General features: G+C 37.4%; 1 protein-coding gene across 1 annotated transcript in view; it reads right to left on the reverse strand.

Annotated features, from left to right (window-relative positions):
- CAGE1 (cancer antigen 1) overlaps positions 1-14665 on the reverse strand; it is a 56082-nt gene extending 41417 nt beyond the window's left edge. Inside the window, 5 exon segments of the mRNA XM_080807102.1 lie at positions 1950-3008; positions 5714-6219; positions 9728-9815; positions 13468-13685; positions 14586-14665. Coding sequence (XP_080663228.1) covers positions 1950-3008; positions 5714-6219; positions 9728-9815; positions 13468-13685; positions 14586-14598 — 1884 coding nt within the window. The 5' untranslated portion in view covers positions 14599-14665.
- Between the last annotated feature and the right edge of the window lie 93 nt (positions 14666-14758).

The raw sequence follows: 14758 nt of genomic DNA on the forward strand, positions 1-14758 counted from the left end.
ATAACAATTTTAATATGAAATTACCACATTTTCCAAAAGAAAAAATTCATGAAAAGAGTTGCACTGTTTATATTTTTGTAAATATCTATAATACTGACTTCATAGAAGACAGCAAAGTTCTCACATCTGCTTCATAGATTGGTCAGACATAAAAGCAATGAATGACACAGAGTTTCTAGAAAATTTCACTGGAAGCACTTGTGAAAATGAGAGGAGCGGGCTCACAACATCTTCCTATTACTATGAAAATACTTTGACCTCATAGATATACCAGATCATACTTTTGAGAAACCATACCTAGAGTTCGTAAAAGCAAAACTAAAAGCAGAGTAAGGATGATCTGGGGATATTAAAGAAATTGATTTGTCAAGATAAAACAAAGAACTTTACTTTTTTTTTTTTTTTAAAGAAAGCTAAAAAAAATAATGTACTGTGATAAACTACAGTTGTGCTAATTCATTCAGAGTTTACCAATACAAAATTTATGATGATTTGGTTAGCAGCTATTTTGGAAGACAAAATACAGACCCTTAAGATGACTTAAGTTCATCTCTGCTTAGGTTGGTGGTTCTCAAAAGTGTGACCCTCCGCCCAGCAGCGTTGGGGAGACTCAGGATCTTGTTAGAAACATGCATTCTTGGCCCCCACAGCACACCTACTGAATCAAAAACCCTGAGACAGGCCCCAGAAATCTGCATTTTCACAGCAAAGGCTGATGAATGCTAAAGTTTGAGGAGCATTGGCTTAGATAACCCTAATTTCTTTCTGGAGAAAAGATTACAGAGAGAATTCTTTAAACAGAAGGGAACAATATTTTCCTGAGAATCATTAAAAAATAATAGAACTATTTACTTGCAAACAGTACTTATACTAATTAAGGATTCCTGAAAAAAAGCCCTCTAAGGACATCCTTAAGGGAACACAATCAGCTGAGCTTGTTATTAAGAGTTTTAAAATAAACATACATTTTTCTAGTTAAGATTAGCCCTCTTCCTAAGTAGTCAGAATTAATAAGGTTAAACTGTAAATAATTTAAAACAGGCCTACAAAACTTTAATAGTATAAAAACAATAGATGTGCTCTGGCTTGTGAGAAAGATCTCATCTGCCAAAAAAAGCCATCTGAACTGCAGAGAATCAGTATTATATCCTCTCCAAACCTACTGATACGAGGCTCTCAGGCTGTTTTTTTCTTTTTTTAAAGATTTTATTTATTTATTTGACAGAGAGAGAGAGATCACGAGTAAGCAGAGGCAGGCAGAGAGAGGGGGAAGCAGGCTCCCCGCTGAGCAGAGAGCCCGATGTGGGGCTCGATCCCAGGACCCTGAGATCATGACCTGAGCCGAAGGTAGAGGCTTTAACCCACTGAGCCACCCAGGCACCCCAACCAGGCTGTTTTTTTTTTTTTAACAGATGTTAACTAGACTTATTGTGGTGATGATCATTTTGCAACATATACAAATGTGAAATCATGCTATACACCTGAAACTAACGTTATATGTCAATTACATCTCAATCACCAAGTTTATAATGTCACAAAATTAACATGTGATATAATATTGGTTTGTTTGACCTTGTAAACCAACCACGCAATTGCATTATTTAATTTCATTTTTAGGCAGATGTGGCATGAAAACACTGAGATCCCCACCTAGAAGATCCTTTCTCAAGGGATGCTTCAGATGATTGATCACAGGTACCCAGAAAATTCCCACATTAACTTTCACTTCTACCAGAATAGTCACAAGAGGCCAGAAATGGCTCTTCTTTATCTGGGTACCCAAGAACCGCAGAAACTTCTGTACACCTGTGGTACATTTTCCATTCTCTCGTTTTTTCGTTAATAACTCTTTCTACCAACAAATGTGACTGCAGTGTCTAAATGTGCATCAGCAGATTGCCAGCAACTCATGAAATTCTGCGCTCAAAATTCCGAATCTGCACTGGTACCTTTTTGATATCGGCCTCGACCTCTTCTCCAGAGTGTTCCGTTAACCAGGCTGGGTCAAACCCAGGGGCATCGTCTGGCTCCTGGCTCCTCGCCACCTGCTGCCGAAACCTTGCGTTTTCCTGTTTTAGTTCGTTGACCTGCTGCTGGAGTTGGGCGTTCTTTACCTTCTCGTTTTCAGATACAAACTGCAAATGATTAACTTGAGTGAGCAGCTTTTTGAGTGTTGCTTTCATTTTCTGTCTTTCTTCCAGGTGTTCCTTCTCATGCTTCTGAAATTCCTCCTGTAAAGACTGGAACTCTTCTTCTTGGGCCTTCCTCTCCCTTCTCAGCAAGTCCAGAGTGGAGGTGGTGGCCTTTTCCAGCTCTCCCTTGAGTAGCTGCAGTTTCTCCACCTCCTCTTCTTTCTCCCTTAGGGTTCTGTCCATCTCTAGGCACTGACTGACGGTTTCATCTTCCTGTCGCATTTCAGTCATGTACCTTTCCTGTAGGTGAATGTAATTGCCCTTGATCTTCTTAAGCTCCAGCTCTAAGGTTTCCTTTTCATGCCTAGCTTCCTGAAGATGCTTTTGGGTTTGAGTTAAGACCTCGTGCAAATTCTGCAGTGTCTTGTCAGTGTCATTCTTCTCTAGCATCACTCTGTATTTGTCTTCAATTAATTCTTCCATCTTGGCCTTCAGCTTATTTATGATGTCCATGAACACCTGCTGTCTGGTAGTCTGCTTCTGTAGTTCTTCGACCTTCTTCTCTAAATACTTGTTGCTACTCTGCAGGTCTTGGATCCGAGTTTGCTGCTGTTTGTTAGTGTGCTGTAATTTCTGTAAGACTTCATTTAAAGCCATATCCTCTTCTGGAAGTTGTAAGATTCCCAAGCTCTGCTTTGTGTCAGGCATCTTGCCGTCATCTGTAGATGCTCCACTACCCCAGGTAGTGCCTGCAGGAGACCAAGGTGAGCCCATCCGTGGCCTGTCCACGCCCTCCACGGCGACCTCCTTATGGTGACAGACTGGCATCTCAGGAATATCCCCAAAGGTCTGTATTCCTTTCGAAGACACTGAGATCTGTAAATTAGAGTATATGAGTGTGAAAAAGAGTATAAAGATCATGAGTTTTGAAATCATATATAGCTGGCTTTGAATCCTAGGACTCTAGTTTAGTTATAAAAGTTATAACCTCAGTCATAAAAGAGCAATGATAATGTCTTCTTCCAGTAAAATAACACCCACTTTTTTCCCCTAAGATTTTATTTATTTATTTGACAGAGAGAGAGAAACAGTGAGAGAGGGAACAAAAGCAGGGGGAGTGGGAGAGGGAGAAGCAGGCTTCCCGCCGAGCAGGGAGCCCAATGCAGGATTTGATCCCAGAATCCCAGGATCATGACCGGAGCCGAAGGCAGACACTTAACAATTGAGCCACCCAGGCGCCCCCAATAATAATACCTACTTAACAGACGTACTTAAGTAGTAACTGCTAAATGTATATGTAGCACCCAATAGCATAGCAGAGCACAAACAGTAGTTATATGACAGAGGTATGTATCACATTTACTTTTTCGGAAGAAAAACTCAGCTTTGATACCAACTTTTCTGAACACATGTGAGGTACTTTCTTTAACTTCAAATGAATTCAAAGAAATTTATCAATTACCCTATAGTCTGTGATGCCTCTTTTGAATGAAGACTTCTTTTGTTGCTCATTAAATCATTACCTCATGGCTATGACTCCTGTGAATGTAAGAATGTCAGATGAACATGCCCCGTGATTGATTTTCTCCCACAATACAGGTTTTGGGGGCTTTTTCAAAGGATAATAAGTGATAGTAAGAAAATGTTCTAATGAGTATGATATTTAAAACCCTGTAAAAGGGGGTGCCTGGGTGGCTCAGTCGGTAAAGCATCTGCCTTCAGCTCAGGTCACGATCTCAGGGTCCTGGGATCAAGCCCCATATTGGGCTCTCTGTTCAGTGGGGAATGTGCTTCTCCTCCTTCTGCTGCTCTCCATGCTTATGCTCTCTCTCTCCCTCTCTCTGTCAAGTAAATAAAGAAATACAGACATACACACATATATAAAATCTTAAAAAAGAAAATAAAACCCTGTAAAAGATATCTGCAGGGGTGGGCTGTATAACTTTCTAGAATTTAGAGATACTGGATCCCTGTATTTTAATGGTTTACCATTGTTCTGGGATAAAGATAACTATCCCCACTGAGGCCTATAAGATTCCCATGTCTGTTCTTGATGCCTGACCCACGCTACCTCTCCATCCTCATCTACTACCTGCCACTTTCGATCCCAAAACACTGGGCTCCTGCCAGGTCCTAGTGGGTGCCGTGCTCCCTGAAGCCACATGTTACTTCTGCATGGACTGCTAATCCCACCCATAGTTATCTTAACTCCTAACTCATCCTTCAGAGCCCAGTTCAATTACCACTACCTTAGGAACAGTAAGATTCCCATCATTTTATTCATAGCATTTACCATACTTACAGTTTATAGTTTATATGTAATATTATATAACATACACAAACTTTATATACACTTTATATTACTAGTCATAGCACTTACCATAGATGAAATATTTACTATTATGATTAATGTGAGTTTCCTCTAGTAAGCTGTTATTTTATGAGGACAAAACCACATTTTTTAAAAACCATTAACGAACACATAGTACAGGGCCTAGCACATAATAGATTCCTGAAAGAATTTATTGGCTGAATAAACAACTAAATGCAGTGGAAATAGGAAAGAGCAATCTTGAGAAATACTAGTTAAACAGATTTTTTAAATGTCATTTTCCAGAATTAACACAGGGAAATAAAGTTCTCTTTTACATACTGCTTCCAAATAAATGAACAAAAAACCATACTTGCAAATGAAACATAATAGTCATAGCTCTTCAGACTTAAAATAAAAAAGTACTGTTTTTGCTATTCTATGACTATACCTATTTGCCCATACCAATTCTTAAAATTGTTACTTTTTTTAAAAAAGATTTTATTTATTTATTTGACAGAGAGAGACACGGTGAGAGAGGGAACACAAGCAGGGGGGTGGGAGAGAGAGAGGCAAGCCTCCCACCGAGATGGGAGCCTGATGAGGGGCTCAATCCCAGGACGCTGGGATCGTGACCTGAGCTGAAGGCAGCCGATTAATGACCAAGGCACCCAGGCACCCTTAAAATTGTTGCCTTTTAAAAATTTTCAGAGTATGCAGAATTTATACTATTGGCATCTTCAGAGTTCTTAGGACACTACATGTGTGTTGGGAAAGAATAGGTCAAAAGCCAAATTAATATTTTCACTTTGGTAGAAAAATTACTATTTTGTGCTTGTCACAGAAATCCTTCATCAGAAAAATTTTAAGGTTTTCTTGTCAAATGACCTAGTATCACTCTCCTTCTTCTTTTCAACCTTTTCCTTTCTATAAACTGAATTCCAGCCGATTTGATTCACCAAACATAAAAGTCTATTATATTCAAGGCACTATGTAGATGCTAAGATACAAAAAAAGTATGAGCAAGACAGAGCCCTGATCCTCAAGGAAGTTATCATTTGGTAGAGCTAGTCTTCCAATATGGACTTGATTTTATTTGAGAAATTTTGTTTCTAAATTGATTAAGATCTCAGAAGGCATCTTCTCAGAGAAGCAATGTTCCTTGTGATTAGATGATCTAGCAGTACTTCAAGTCTCAGATTATATTGCATAACATGGAAAGCACATATTTTAACACTCTACAAATTATACTGACCATCAAAAATCTTACCTCCTCTGTTGTATAATTAGCTCTCAGATCAAAGAGGTTAAAGCTATTCTCTTTATAAAATGGTTTTTCAACATCTCTGTGCACATTCTCCTCATACAGGAAGCTTTGAGGTTGACTAGACTCCATGGAAGCACTTTCAGGCATTGACATTTCTCTGAATTTCAGTGTCTCTCCACTGCTGTAGACTAGAGGTGGGCTTCTAGAAGGTTGTCTGACACACTCGTGAGCAAGCTGGTCTTCATTTGTGGAGGTGCTAGTTCCCACTAGATTTTCTTCCTTAAATGAATTTTCCTTCACATTGGTGTCTTTTGCACAATTACACACACAACTTTGCCTTTCTGGTTTCTCTGTGTAAGGTAAGCTTTCTGTCAGATTTTGAGATATTATCATTCCATTATTAAGTGCTTCTCTGAGATGAAATTTGCAAATGGGTTCAAATTGCCTGAAGGAGGAAATGTCAGCTGGCTGAGTTAGTAGGTTCTGTGAATCATTTCCAATGCTGACATCTCATTAGAAAGAGAAAGATGGAAATAAGAATTAGCTGACTGTAAACTTATATGTTAACAGTTACATTTACATTTATGAAACTGCTGGAGTCTATTTAAAATTACATTAATTTCAACATCTTTTATTGAGTGGATTTCAGCATGACTCTGTGCTAGCAAACAAAACAGAACTACTTTTCCATGGGGGCTGGAAGTTCTCATATGACTGCTACAAAAAAGCTTGTTACAGTGATTCTGGTCAAATACCACTGCAACAAATCCTAAGGTATCTTCAAAATTCTTTTGTTACACTGTAATTTTAAAATGTTTTGATTATGTTTCCAAAGAATACACAAGCATGATAGAATAATAACAAACACATACAAACTTGTTTCATCTCACGACAATCCCGTGAACTAGGCATTGTTATCTTCCCTGTTGTACAGATAAGGAAACTGAGACATAAGAGATACTAAGTCACTTACTTGCCTAAGGTCACAGAGTAGATAAGCAGTACAGCTGCAATTCTGGAATACTGTTTCTTTTCTTTTTATTTTCTTAAATTTATTCATTTATTTTTAAAATTTCTTTTCAGTGTTCCAGAATTCATTGTTTATGCACCACACCCAGTGCTCCATGCAATACATGCCCTCCATAATACCCACCACCAGGCTCACCCAGCTTCCCACTCCTCTCCCCTCCAAAATCTTCAGTTAGTTCCTCAGAGTCTACAGTCTCTCATGAAGTTAATTAACATATAGTGTAATATTAGTTTCAGGGGTAGATTTTAAGTGATTCATCACTTACATACAATACCCAGTGCTCATCCCAACAAGTGCTCTCCTTAACACCCATCACCCATTTAGTCCATCTCCCACACCTCCAGCAACCCTCAGTTTTTCCCCCTAAATATAGTCTCTTATGGTTTGCCTCCCTCTCTGTTTTTATCTTATTTTTTCCTTCCCTCCCCCTATGTTCTTCTGTTTTGTTTCTTAAATTCCGCATATAAGTGAAATCATATATGTCTTCCTCTAACTTAATTCACTTAGCATAATACCCTCTAGCTCCATCCACATTGTTTCAAGGGGCAAGGTTTCATTTTTCTTGATGGCAGAGTAATATTCCAGGGTATTTATACACCACATCTTCTTTACCCATTTATCTGTCGATGGACATCTAGGCTCTTTCCATAATTTGGCTATTGTGGACATTGCTGCTATGAACATTGGGTACATGCGCCCCTTTGAATCAGTACTTTTGTATCCTTTGTATAAATACCTAGAAGTGCAATTTCTAGGTTGTAGGGTAGTTTTATTTTTAACTGTTTGAGGAACCTCCATACTATTTTCCAGAGTGGCTGTACCAGCTTGCATTCACACCAACAGTGTAAGAGGGTTCCCCTTTCTCTGCCTCCTTGCCAACATCTGTTGTTTCCTGTGTTGTTGATTTTAGCCATCTAGAATACTATTTCTAAATGCTTTGCTATACTATTTCTCAGTATGTTAAATTATCCAGACTTAATAGGTTTTCAAAAATCAGAAGCAAATAAAGTGAAAAGAAATAAAGTGTTACAAAATTAATGATGCCTCCCTTCTATCTCAATTCCCTCCTTTCCCCCTCCCCAGAGATAACTACAGATGAACTTATTTTTCTACTTTCCCATGTACCTTAAATAATACATATCAACTTCCCAGAATTTCTCATTTTGTGACATCTTACTGTCTCAGTAGTTTTTCACAGCACCAAAAGACCAAAAGAAATACCTAACAGTTCAATTTATTAAGTAGTTAAGCTCAATGTAAGTATTTTCCCTGACTAGGTATTTGAAAATATACATAAACTGAAAGAAAAACACAATGTTTTATATCATTCTTATACAACTGAACTTACTACTTGGATGAACTATTGGATACCACATGTCTCAAATCTTGGAATCAGATAGGATGACGTCAACTCTCATTTTCTATTCCACATTGATTTTCATACAATACTTGCTTTTTATCACGGCAACCTCCAAAAACCCAGCTTTGCAAATGATATTTTATGGAAAGGGCTGGAGTATGGTTTTACATTGAAATAGTAAACCCAAGCTAGTATTCTGTGGGGTCCAACAGATATCCAGTATCATGTTTCCTAAATATTTCAAAAGATCCTGCAGCACCCTGGGTGAACTGTGACTATATAGTATTACTTTCTGTGTTTTAAAATTTTATGTAATTAGAATCAAATTATATTTGTAACCTATCTATTACAAACAAGAATGTATATGTATATTTATTTCAACCCCATATAAGGGTCTTTATTTCACTTAAAATTTTGCTTTTCAGATTTAGCCATGTAAATACATGTAGATCTAGTTCATTTGACTGAAGTATTACACTTTCTTTCCTTTTTGTTAGACATTTGTTTCTAATTTTGCTACTAAAAACAACACTTCAGTGAAAATCCTTGTACAAGTTTCAATGTATACTAAGAATTTTTGTTTAGGTTCTGGGTGGAATTGCTGGATTATAGAAAATAAGTATCTTCAACTTCACGAGACATTGCAAAATTACTCTTCAAAGTGGCCGTTCCAATTTATACTTCCACCAATAGCAGAAAAGTTTCTTTGCTCTGCTACATCCTTCAAGGCATGTTAAACTGATATGTATGAAATGGAATTCTGTGGTCTTTTAATAATCTTGCAGGTTTCCTTTTCTGTGATCTGCCTATTAGATACCGCTGTGGCCTGCACTGCATCTCTTCAAAATTATTTTGTTGAGAGCTTACCCCCCAGTACCTTAGGATGTCAATATACTTGGAGGTAGGGCCTTTAAAGAGGTAACTAAGGTTAAATGAAGTTATAAAACTGGGGACCTAATCCATTATGACCAGCGTTCTTAAAGGAACAAAAGTCAGCAGGGAGGCACAGGGAAAAGGCCACGTAAAAACATAAGAAGACAGCTATCTGGGAGGTCTAGGATAAACCAACTCTTCCAACACCTTGATCTTAGACTTCCTGCCTCTAGAACTGTGAGAAAATACATTTCCATTGTTGAAGTCACCCATGCTGTAGTGATTCGTTATGGCAGCTCTAGCAAGCTAATATGAATTCTTTGCCTATTTTTCTATTGAGTTATATGTGTCTCTTTCTTTTTGGAGTTTTTGTCTTGGATACTAATCTTGACAATGTACATATTGCAGGTATCTTAGTCTGTGTCTTGTTTTTTTATTTTCTTGATTATAATTCGGTCATATAGAAATTTTAAAAAATTTTAATGGAGTCAAATGTGTTGCTTATGGTTTGTACTTCTCAAGCTACTCTCTGAGCCTCAGGTTTCTCATCTGTAAAATAGAGACAAAACAACTCTTATTCAAAAAGAAAAAAAAAACCCTATTTCATAGGATTGCTTGTAGATTAAATGTAATTGTGCATATAAAGCATATATTAGCACTTAGCTATTACTATTAATATTATTGCTGTTATCACAGGACACATATCAAAATCTTAGTGTCTCTGTTTGCATACTGCCAACAAAGAGATACTCACCGCCTAACCAATCATCTAATGTGCCACACATTTCTTCGCAAAGTGTGAGTTTAGACTCATCTTCCCTTTCAGCATTCTTTGTTTCATTCTGTATTAATAATAAAAAAGGCATTAATATTACTATTTCAAATAAATATCATAAGCCTCTTCTGAACATGGATATGCATTGCTATGTAACTTGTTACATAGCAATTTTTTGTTGCATGGGTAGAATGTACTTTCTGGTACCCTTCCCTACTGTATATCTGAACTCCTTTTTAGTAAAACCATGCTAATGGAGTTATGATGTTAAATGACATTAAGCAAGTATCTTGCTATTTTAATATCTTGTTTTTTTGGTAAGTCAAATCATGTTACTATAAATATAGGGATATTTGATAATGTATATATCTCTGATCATCCTTTGAAGTTTGCTAAATCTGGTCTAAACAACTTCTAGGATACTTGTTATTCAGGTTTTGACAGTGAAGATACAAGGTTCCAGTAATGAATTGAAATATGATTTCAATTGATAGAAATCTAAAAAATTCATGGAGGGCTTATTCTCCAAGTTACCTTAATGTTATCTAGGATAAAGGTTTTGTGAAGTAAATTAATAGTATAAGTAAGATAGTAAAGAAAGTCTTATTTTGAACGTTGGAGGAAAGCATTGGTTTAATCATGGGTAGTGTATCAAGTATGTGAGAACTAGAGGATGCTCTAAAAAAAAATTGTATCTCCATGGGGCACCTGAGGGGATCAGTGGGTTAAGCCTCTGCCTTCGGCTCAGGTCATGATCCCAGGGTCCTGGGATCGAGCCCCGCATCGGGCTCTCTGCTCAGCGGGGAGCCTGCTTCTCCCTCTCTCTCTTTGCTTACCTCTCTGCCTACTTGTGATCTCTGTCTGTCAAAAAAAAAAAATCTTTAAAAAAATAAAAAAAATTGTATCTCTTACTAAAATCAGCTGGTTACAAACCTCTATTCAATCATGCTTTTTATAACATTGTTGCACTTTCTAAATGTACCTCAAGTACAAAAAAAACTGAGTTATATTTTACAACAATTTGTTTTTTAGACTTCTTGCTAATTTAGACCATTCCTGCTAATGAGATTTTAAAAATATCAAGAACAATATACTTGAAAAATAAAATAGCATTATTCACATGTATTGATGTTATATTTACACAAATTTCTCAGAACTCCACTACTTGTCAAATTTCAGAGCTCACTTCTAACTCTAGCCTTCTACGATAATACTATTTTTAACTAAAATATGCCTTTTGTTCTTTTAGTCTGTAAATTCTTTTTTTTTTTTAAAGATTCTATTTATTTATTTGTCAGAGAGAGAGAGGGAGAGAGAGTGAGCCAGCATAGGCAGAGGGAGAAGCAGGCTCCCTGCCAAGCAAGGAGCCCGATGTGGGACTCGATCCCAGGATGCTGGGATCATGACCTGAGCTGAAGGCAGCTGCCTAACCAACGGAGCCACCCAGGCGTCCCTAGTCTGTAAATTCTTTATAAAGAACAAAATACTCAGTGAATTCCAAGAAAGAGAACCTCATTACATCATTTAAGACATTCATTCTTTATAATTTGATATATAACGTTAGACCCTGATTATAATACTATAACCAAATTTTCTTTTAAAATGGAAATGATAAAATTATCATTATAAAAAAGAATCTTTAACATTATTTTTAAAAAGAAAGTAAAAAAAAAAAACCACTCAGAAGCCCACTACTCAGTGAGAAGCAATGTGATCATTTTTCTATATCAACAAATATACAACTTCATCCTGGAACAACATGAGTTTGAACTGCCCAAGTCTACTTATAAAGAGATTTCTTTGGAGAAACACAGTATAGCACTGTAAATGTATTTTATCCTAATGATTTTCTTTTTTAAAAAAATTCATTAGTTTATTTGACACAGAGAGAGAGAGAGAGAGAGAAAACAAGCAGGGGGGAGGGGCAGACTGAGAGGGAGAGAAAGTCTTAAGCAGACGCCATGCTCAGGACCTGAGCTGAAACTGAGTCAGATGCTTAACCAACTGTGCCACCCAGGCACCCCCACTCCTCATGATTTTCTTAATCACATTTCTTTCCTCTAGCTTACTTTAATGTAAGAATACAGTATATAATAAATATAACACACAAAATATGTGTTAACTATTTATGTTATTGTTAAGGCTTCCAGTCAATAGTAGGCTCTTAGTACTTCGGTTTGGGGGGCCTCAGAAGTTACATGAAGCCTTCCAACTGTGAGGGGAGTTGGTACCCCTAAGTCCTGCATTGTTCAGGGGTCAACTCTATCTGTATTACCGTATTTAAGGTTTACACCTAAGGTGTACATCAGTGAAATAATTTAACCAGGTCCCTACTGATAAAAATTTAGGTTGCTTCTAATGTTCATTTGTTTTTTATTTTAAATGATACCTTTTTTTAAAAAATTTTTTATTTCTTTTCAGCGTAACAGTATTGTTTTTTCACCACACCCAGTGCTCCATGCAATCCCTGCCCTCCCTAATACCCACCACCTGGTTCCCCCAACCTCCCACACCCCGCCCCTTCAAAACCCTCAGGTTGTTTTTCAGAGTCCATAGTCTCTCATGGTTCACCTCCCCTTCCAATTTCCCTCAACTCCCTTTTCCTCTCCATCTCCCCATGTCCTCCATGTTATTTGTTATGCTCCACAAATAAGTGAAACCATATGATACTTGACTCTCTCTGCTTGACTTATTTCACTCAGCATAATCTCTTCCAGTCCCGTCCACGTTGCTACAAAAGTTGGGTATTCATCCTTTCTGATGAAGGCATAATACTCCATAGTGTATATGGACCACATCTTCCTTATCCATTCATCTGTTGAAGGGCATCTTGGTTCTTTCCACTACCTTTTTAAAAGTTTATTTATTTATTTTTAGTAATCTCTACACCCAACTTGGGGCTCGAACTTAACGACCCCGCGATCAAGAGTCACATGCTCTTCTGACTGAGCCAATCAGGCACCCTTAGTGTTTATTTATTAAGGGTAATTCTGAATGTATGTCATTTGCATACTTCCTTGAGGTAGAATTAAAAATAACACCTGTTTTCTTATCACCAAATAGCCCTTTAGACAGGTTATGCCAATTTATGGGCTAATCCACATGAAATTGCTAATATTTGTCCATTTTAGAATTTACAAAAATTTACAAAAGTCAATTACATATGGCACAACTTAATTCACTCCTATTATTTACATACTTGCTAATAATTGTGAAACATTTAGAACAACATTCAGTTGTTCTAAATACTGATACTAAATACTGATTTGGGACAGTCTAACCTTTTATTTTGTGAGAAAGGGCACTTGGAATTTTCATTAAGATAGAAAATCATTGACATGTAGTGTCTTGTCAATGCCATTAGGAATGACATTTGAATCATTTGCATGCTGATGTGTTAGAACACGCTCTAGACCAAATGTCCGGTCGCTTGGACTCTTTTTCTGCCCCTGTCACTAGTTGTCATGGCCATGTCCCCTGGTTGCACACTTAAGACTTCACAGGGAGGCTAGAAAGGATCAGTTTTAACATTATTTGTACAATTCTCTCTTTCTTTGTACACTAAGGGAACTGGGAAAACCAAACCCTGTATTCCCCTCTTCTGAGCCTCCACTGGAAATTCTTCTATTGTTCCCCATATTTTTGAGGAAATTTTCATATGGAAAAAATGTGAAAGCTGCATACATCTGTACCTCCTAGAACTTATAAGCAATGCACACCTGAGGCAAGTCTGAAGTGCTACTGTTGGTTTCCATGTAGAAGGGAGAATGTGACTGGGTTAAGTCTTGAGAAAGACTGCTGAAATTCATGGCCTTCGCTTTCGACACGCTTTCTAATTTTTCATGAGAAACATCCGTTTCAAAATGCACAGGATCTGAAGATGACGACCAAACTTTTTGATAGTCCTTGTTCCTAACTGTTGAATGATGGAAAGCTTCTTTTAAAAAAAACATAATTTTAATGTTTATTAGTATATGCAAACAAAGGGTTCCACCCCCCCATCCCTCCTTGCATTAAGGAAGGAGCAACACTCCTTGTCCTAAATTTTTAAATGTCCATTGTCAGGTTATTAGAAAAATAAAAATTTTCAGTTTGAGTATACCATGGTCACTTCGTGTAGTAGTAAATACTGATTTGAACAAAAACACATCAATACACATGTGGCTATTACCCAATAATTTCCTAAAAGACCTAGGAGGATGAAGGGACCCCTCAGTTACTTAAAACGTATTTTCAAAATATTATCAGAGGGGCTATCGGGTTCCGTTATACCACTTACCTGATACTACTATGTCATTATCAAATCAAATCCAACATTGTAAATCAGTTTTCTCCCACTTTCCCATCCGACACTATTCTCAGGCACTTGGATTGGAGAACTTGGGAGACACCTTTGGTATCCTTCTACCTCATCATCTGGGCTATCCAGTTACCAAGTCGTATCCATCTCTCCTTTAACAATGTTTTTTCTAACCTATGCTTTCTTTCCACCTCTTACATCATCACTTCCGATTACACTTTTAGAACTTTGTTCATATGGCACCATCTGTCAGCTGACATTTCAAGTTAAGCTTTCCACTTTCATTCTGTCCTTACCAGATTTATGCCACACTTTAAAAATACTTATTCAGATATTTGGGTAGATATTCCAGGACAGTCTAACGCTGTTTTAAGATGGGTGTTAAAAAAAAAAAAAGAAGTCATTGGGAGTTACCGCCCAAAATTCTAGTTTTGTTTTAAATTTTTTTCAGTCGTATCACAAACTTTTGAAGTCGCTTATCTTATTTTCCCCTCAAAACAATGCACCAAACTCCTTAAGTCTAAAAAGCGTGCTCACTTCCAGGGTCCATAGTTTCTTGGATCCGCAGTAAGGGTTTCGTTCTTCCCCCCTCCGCGTACGGTTTTGCGGGAGCAAGACCAACACTTCAAGGGCTCTCCCACCGAAGCTTTTAAAAACTAGCAAAAGACAAGCAGGCAGGCTGGAACGACCCTGTGTGACGTCAGTCCGCT

This window comes from Martes martes (assembly GCF_963455335.1).
Source record: "Martes martes genome assembly, chromosome: 6".
In the NCBI taxonomy this organism is placed as follows: domain Eukaryota; kingdom Metazoa; phylum Chordata; class Mammalia; order Carnivora; family Mustelidae; genus Martes; species Martes martes.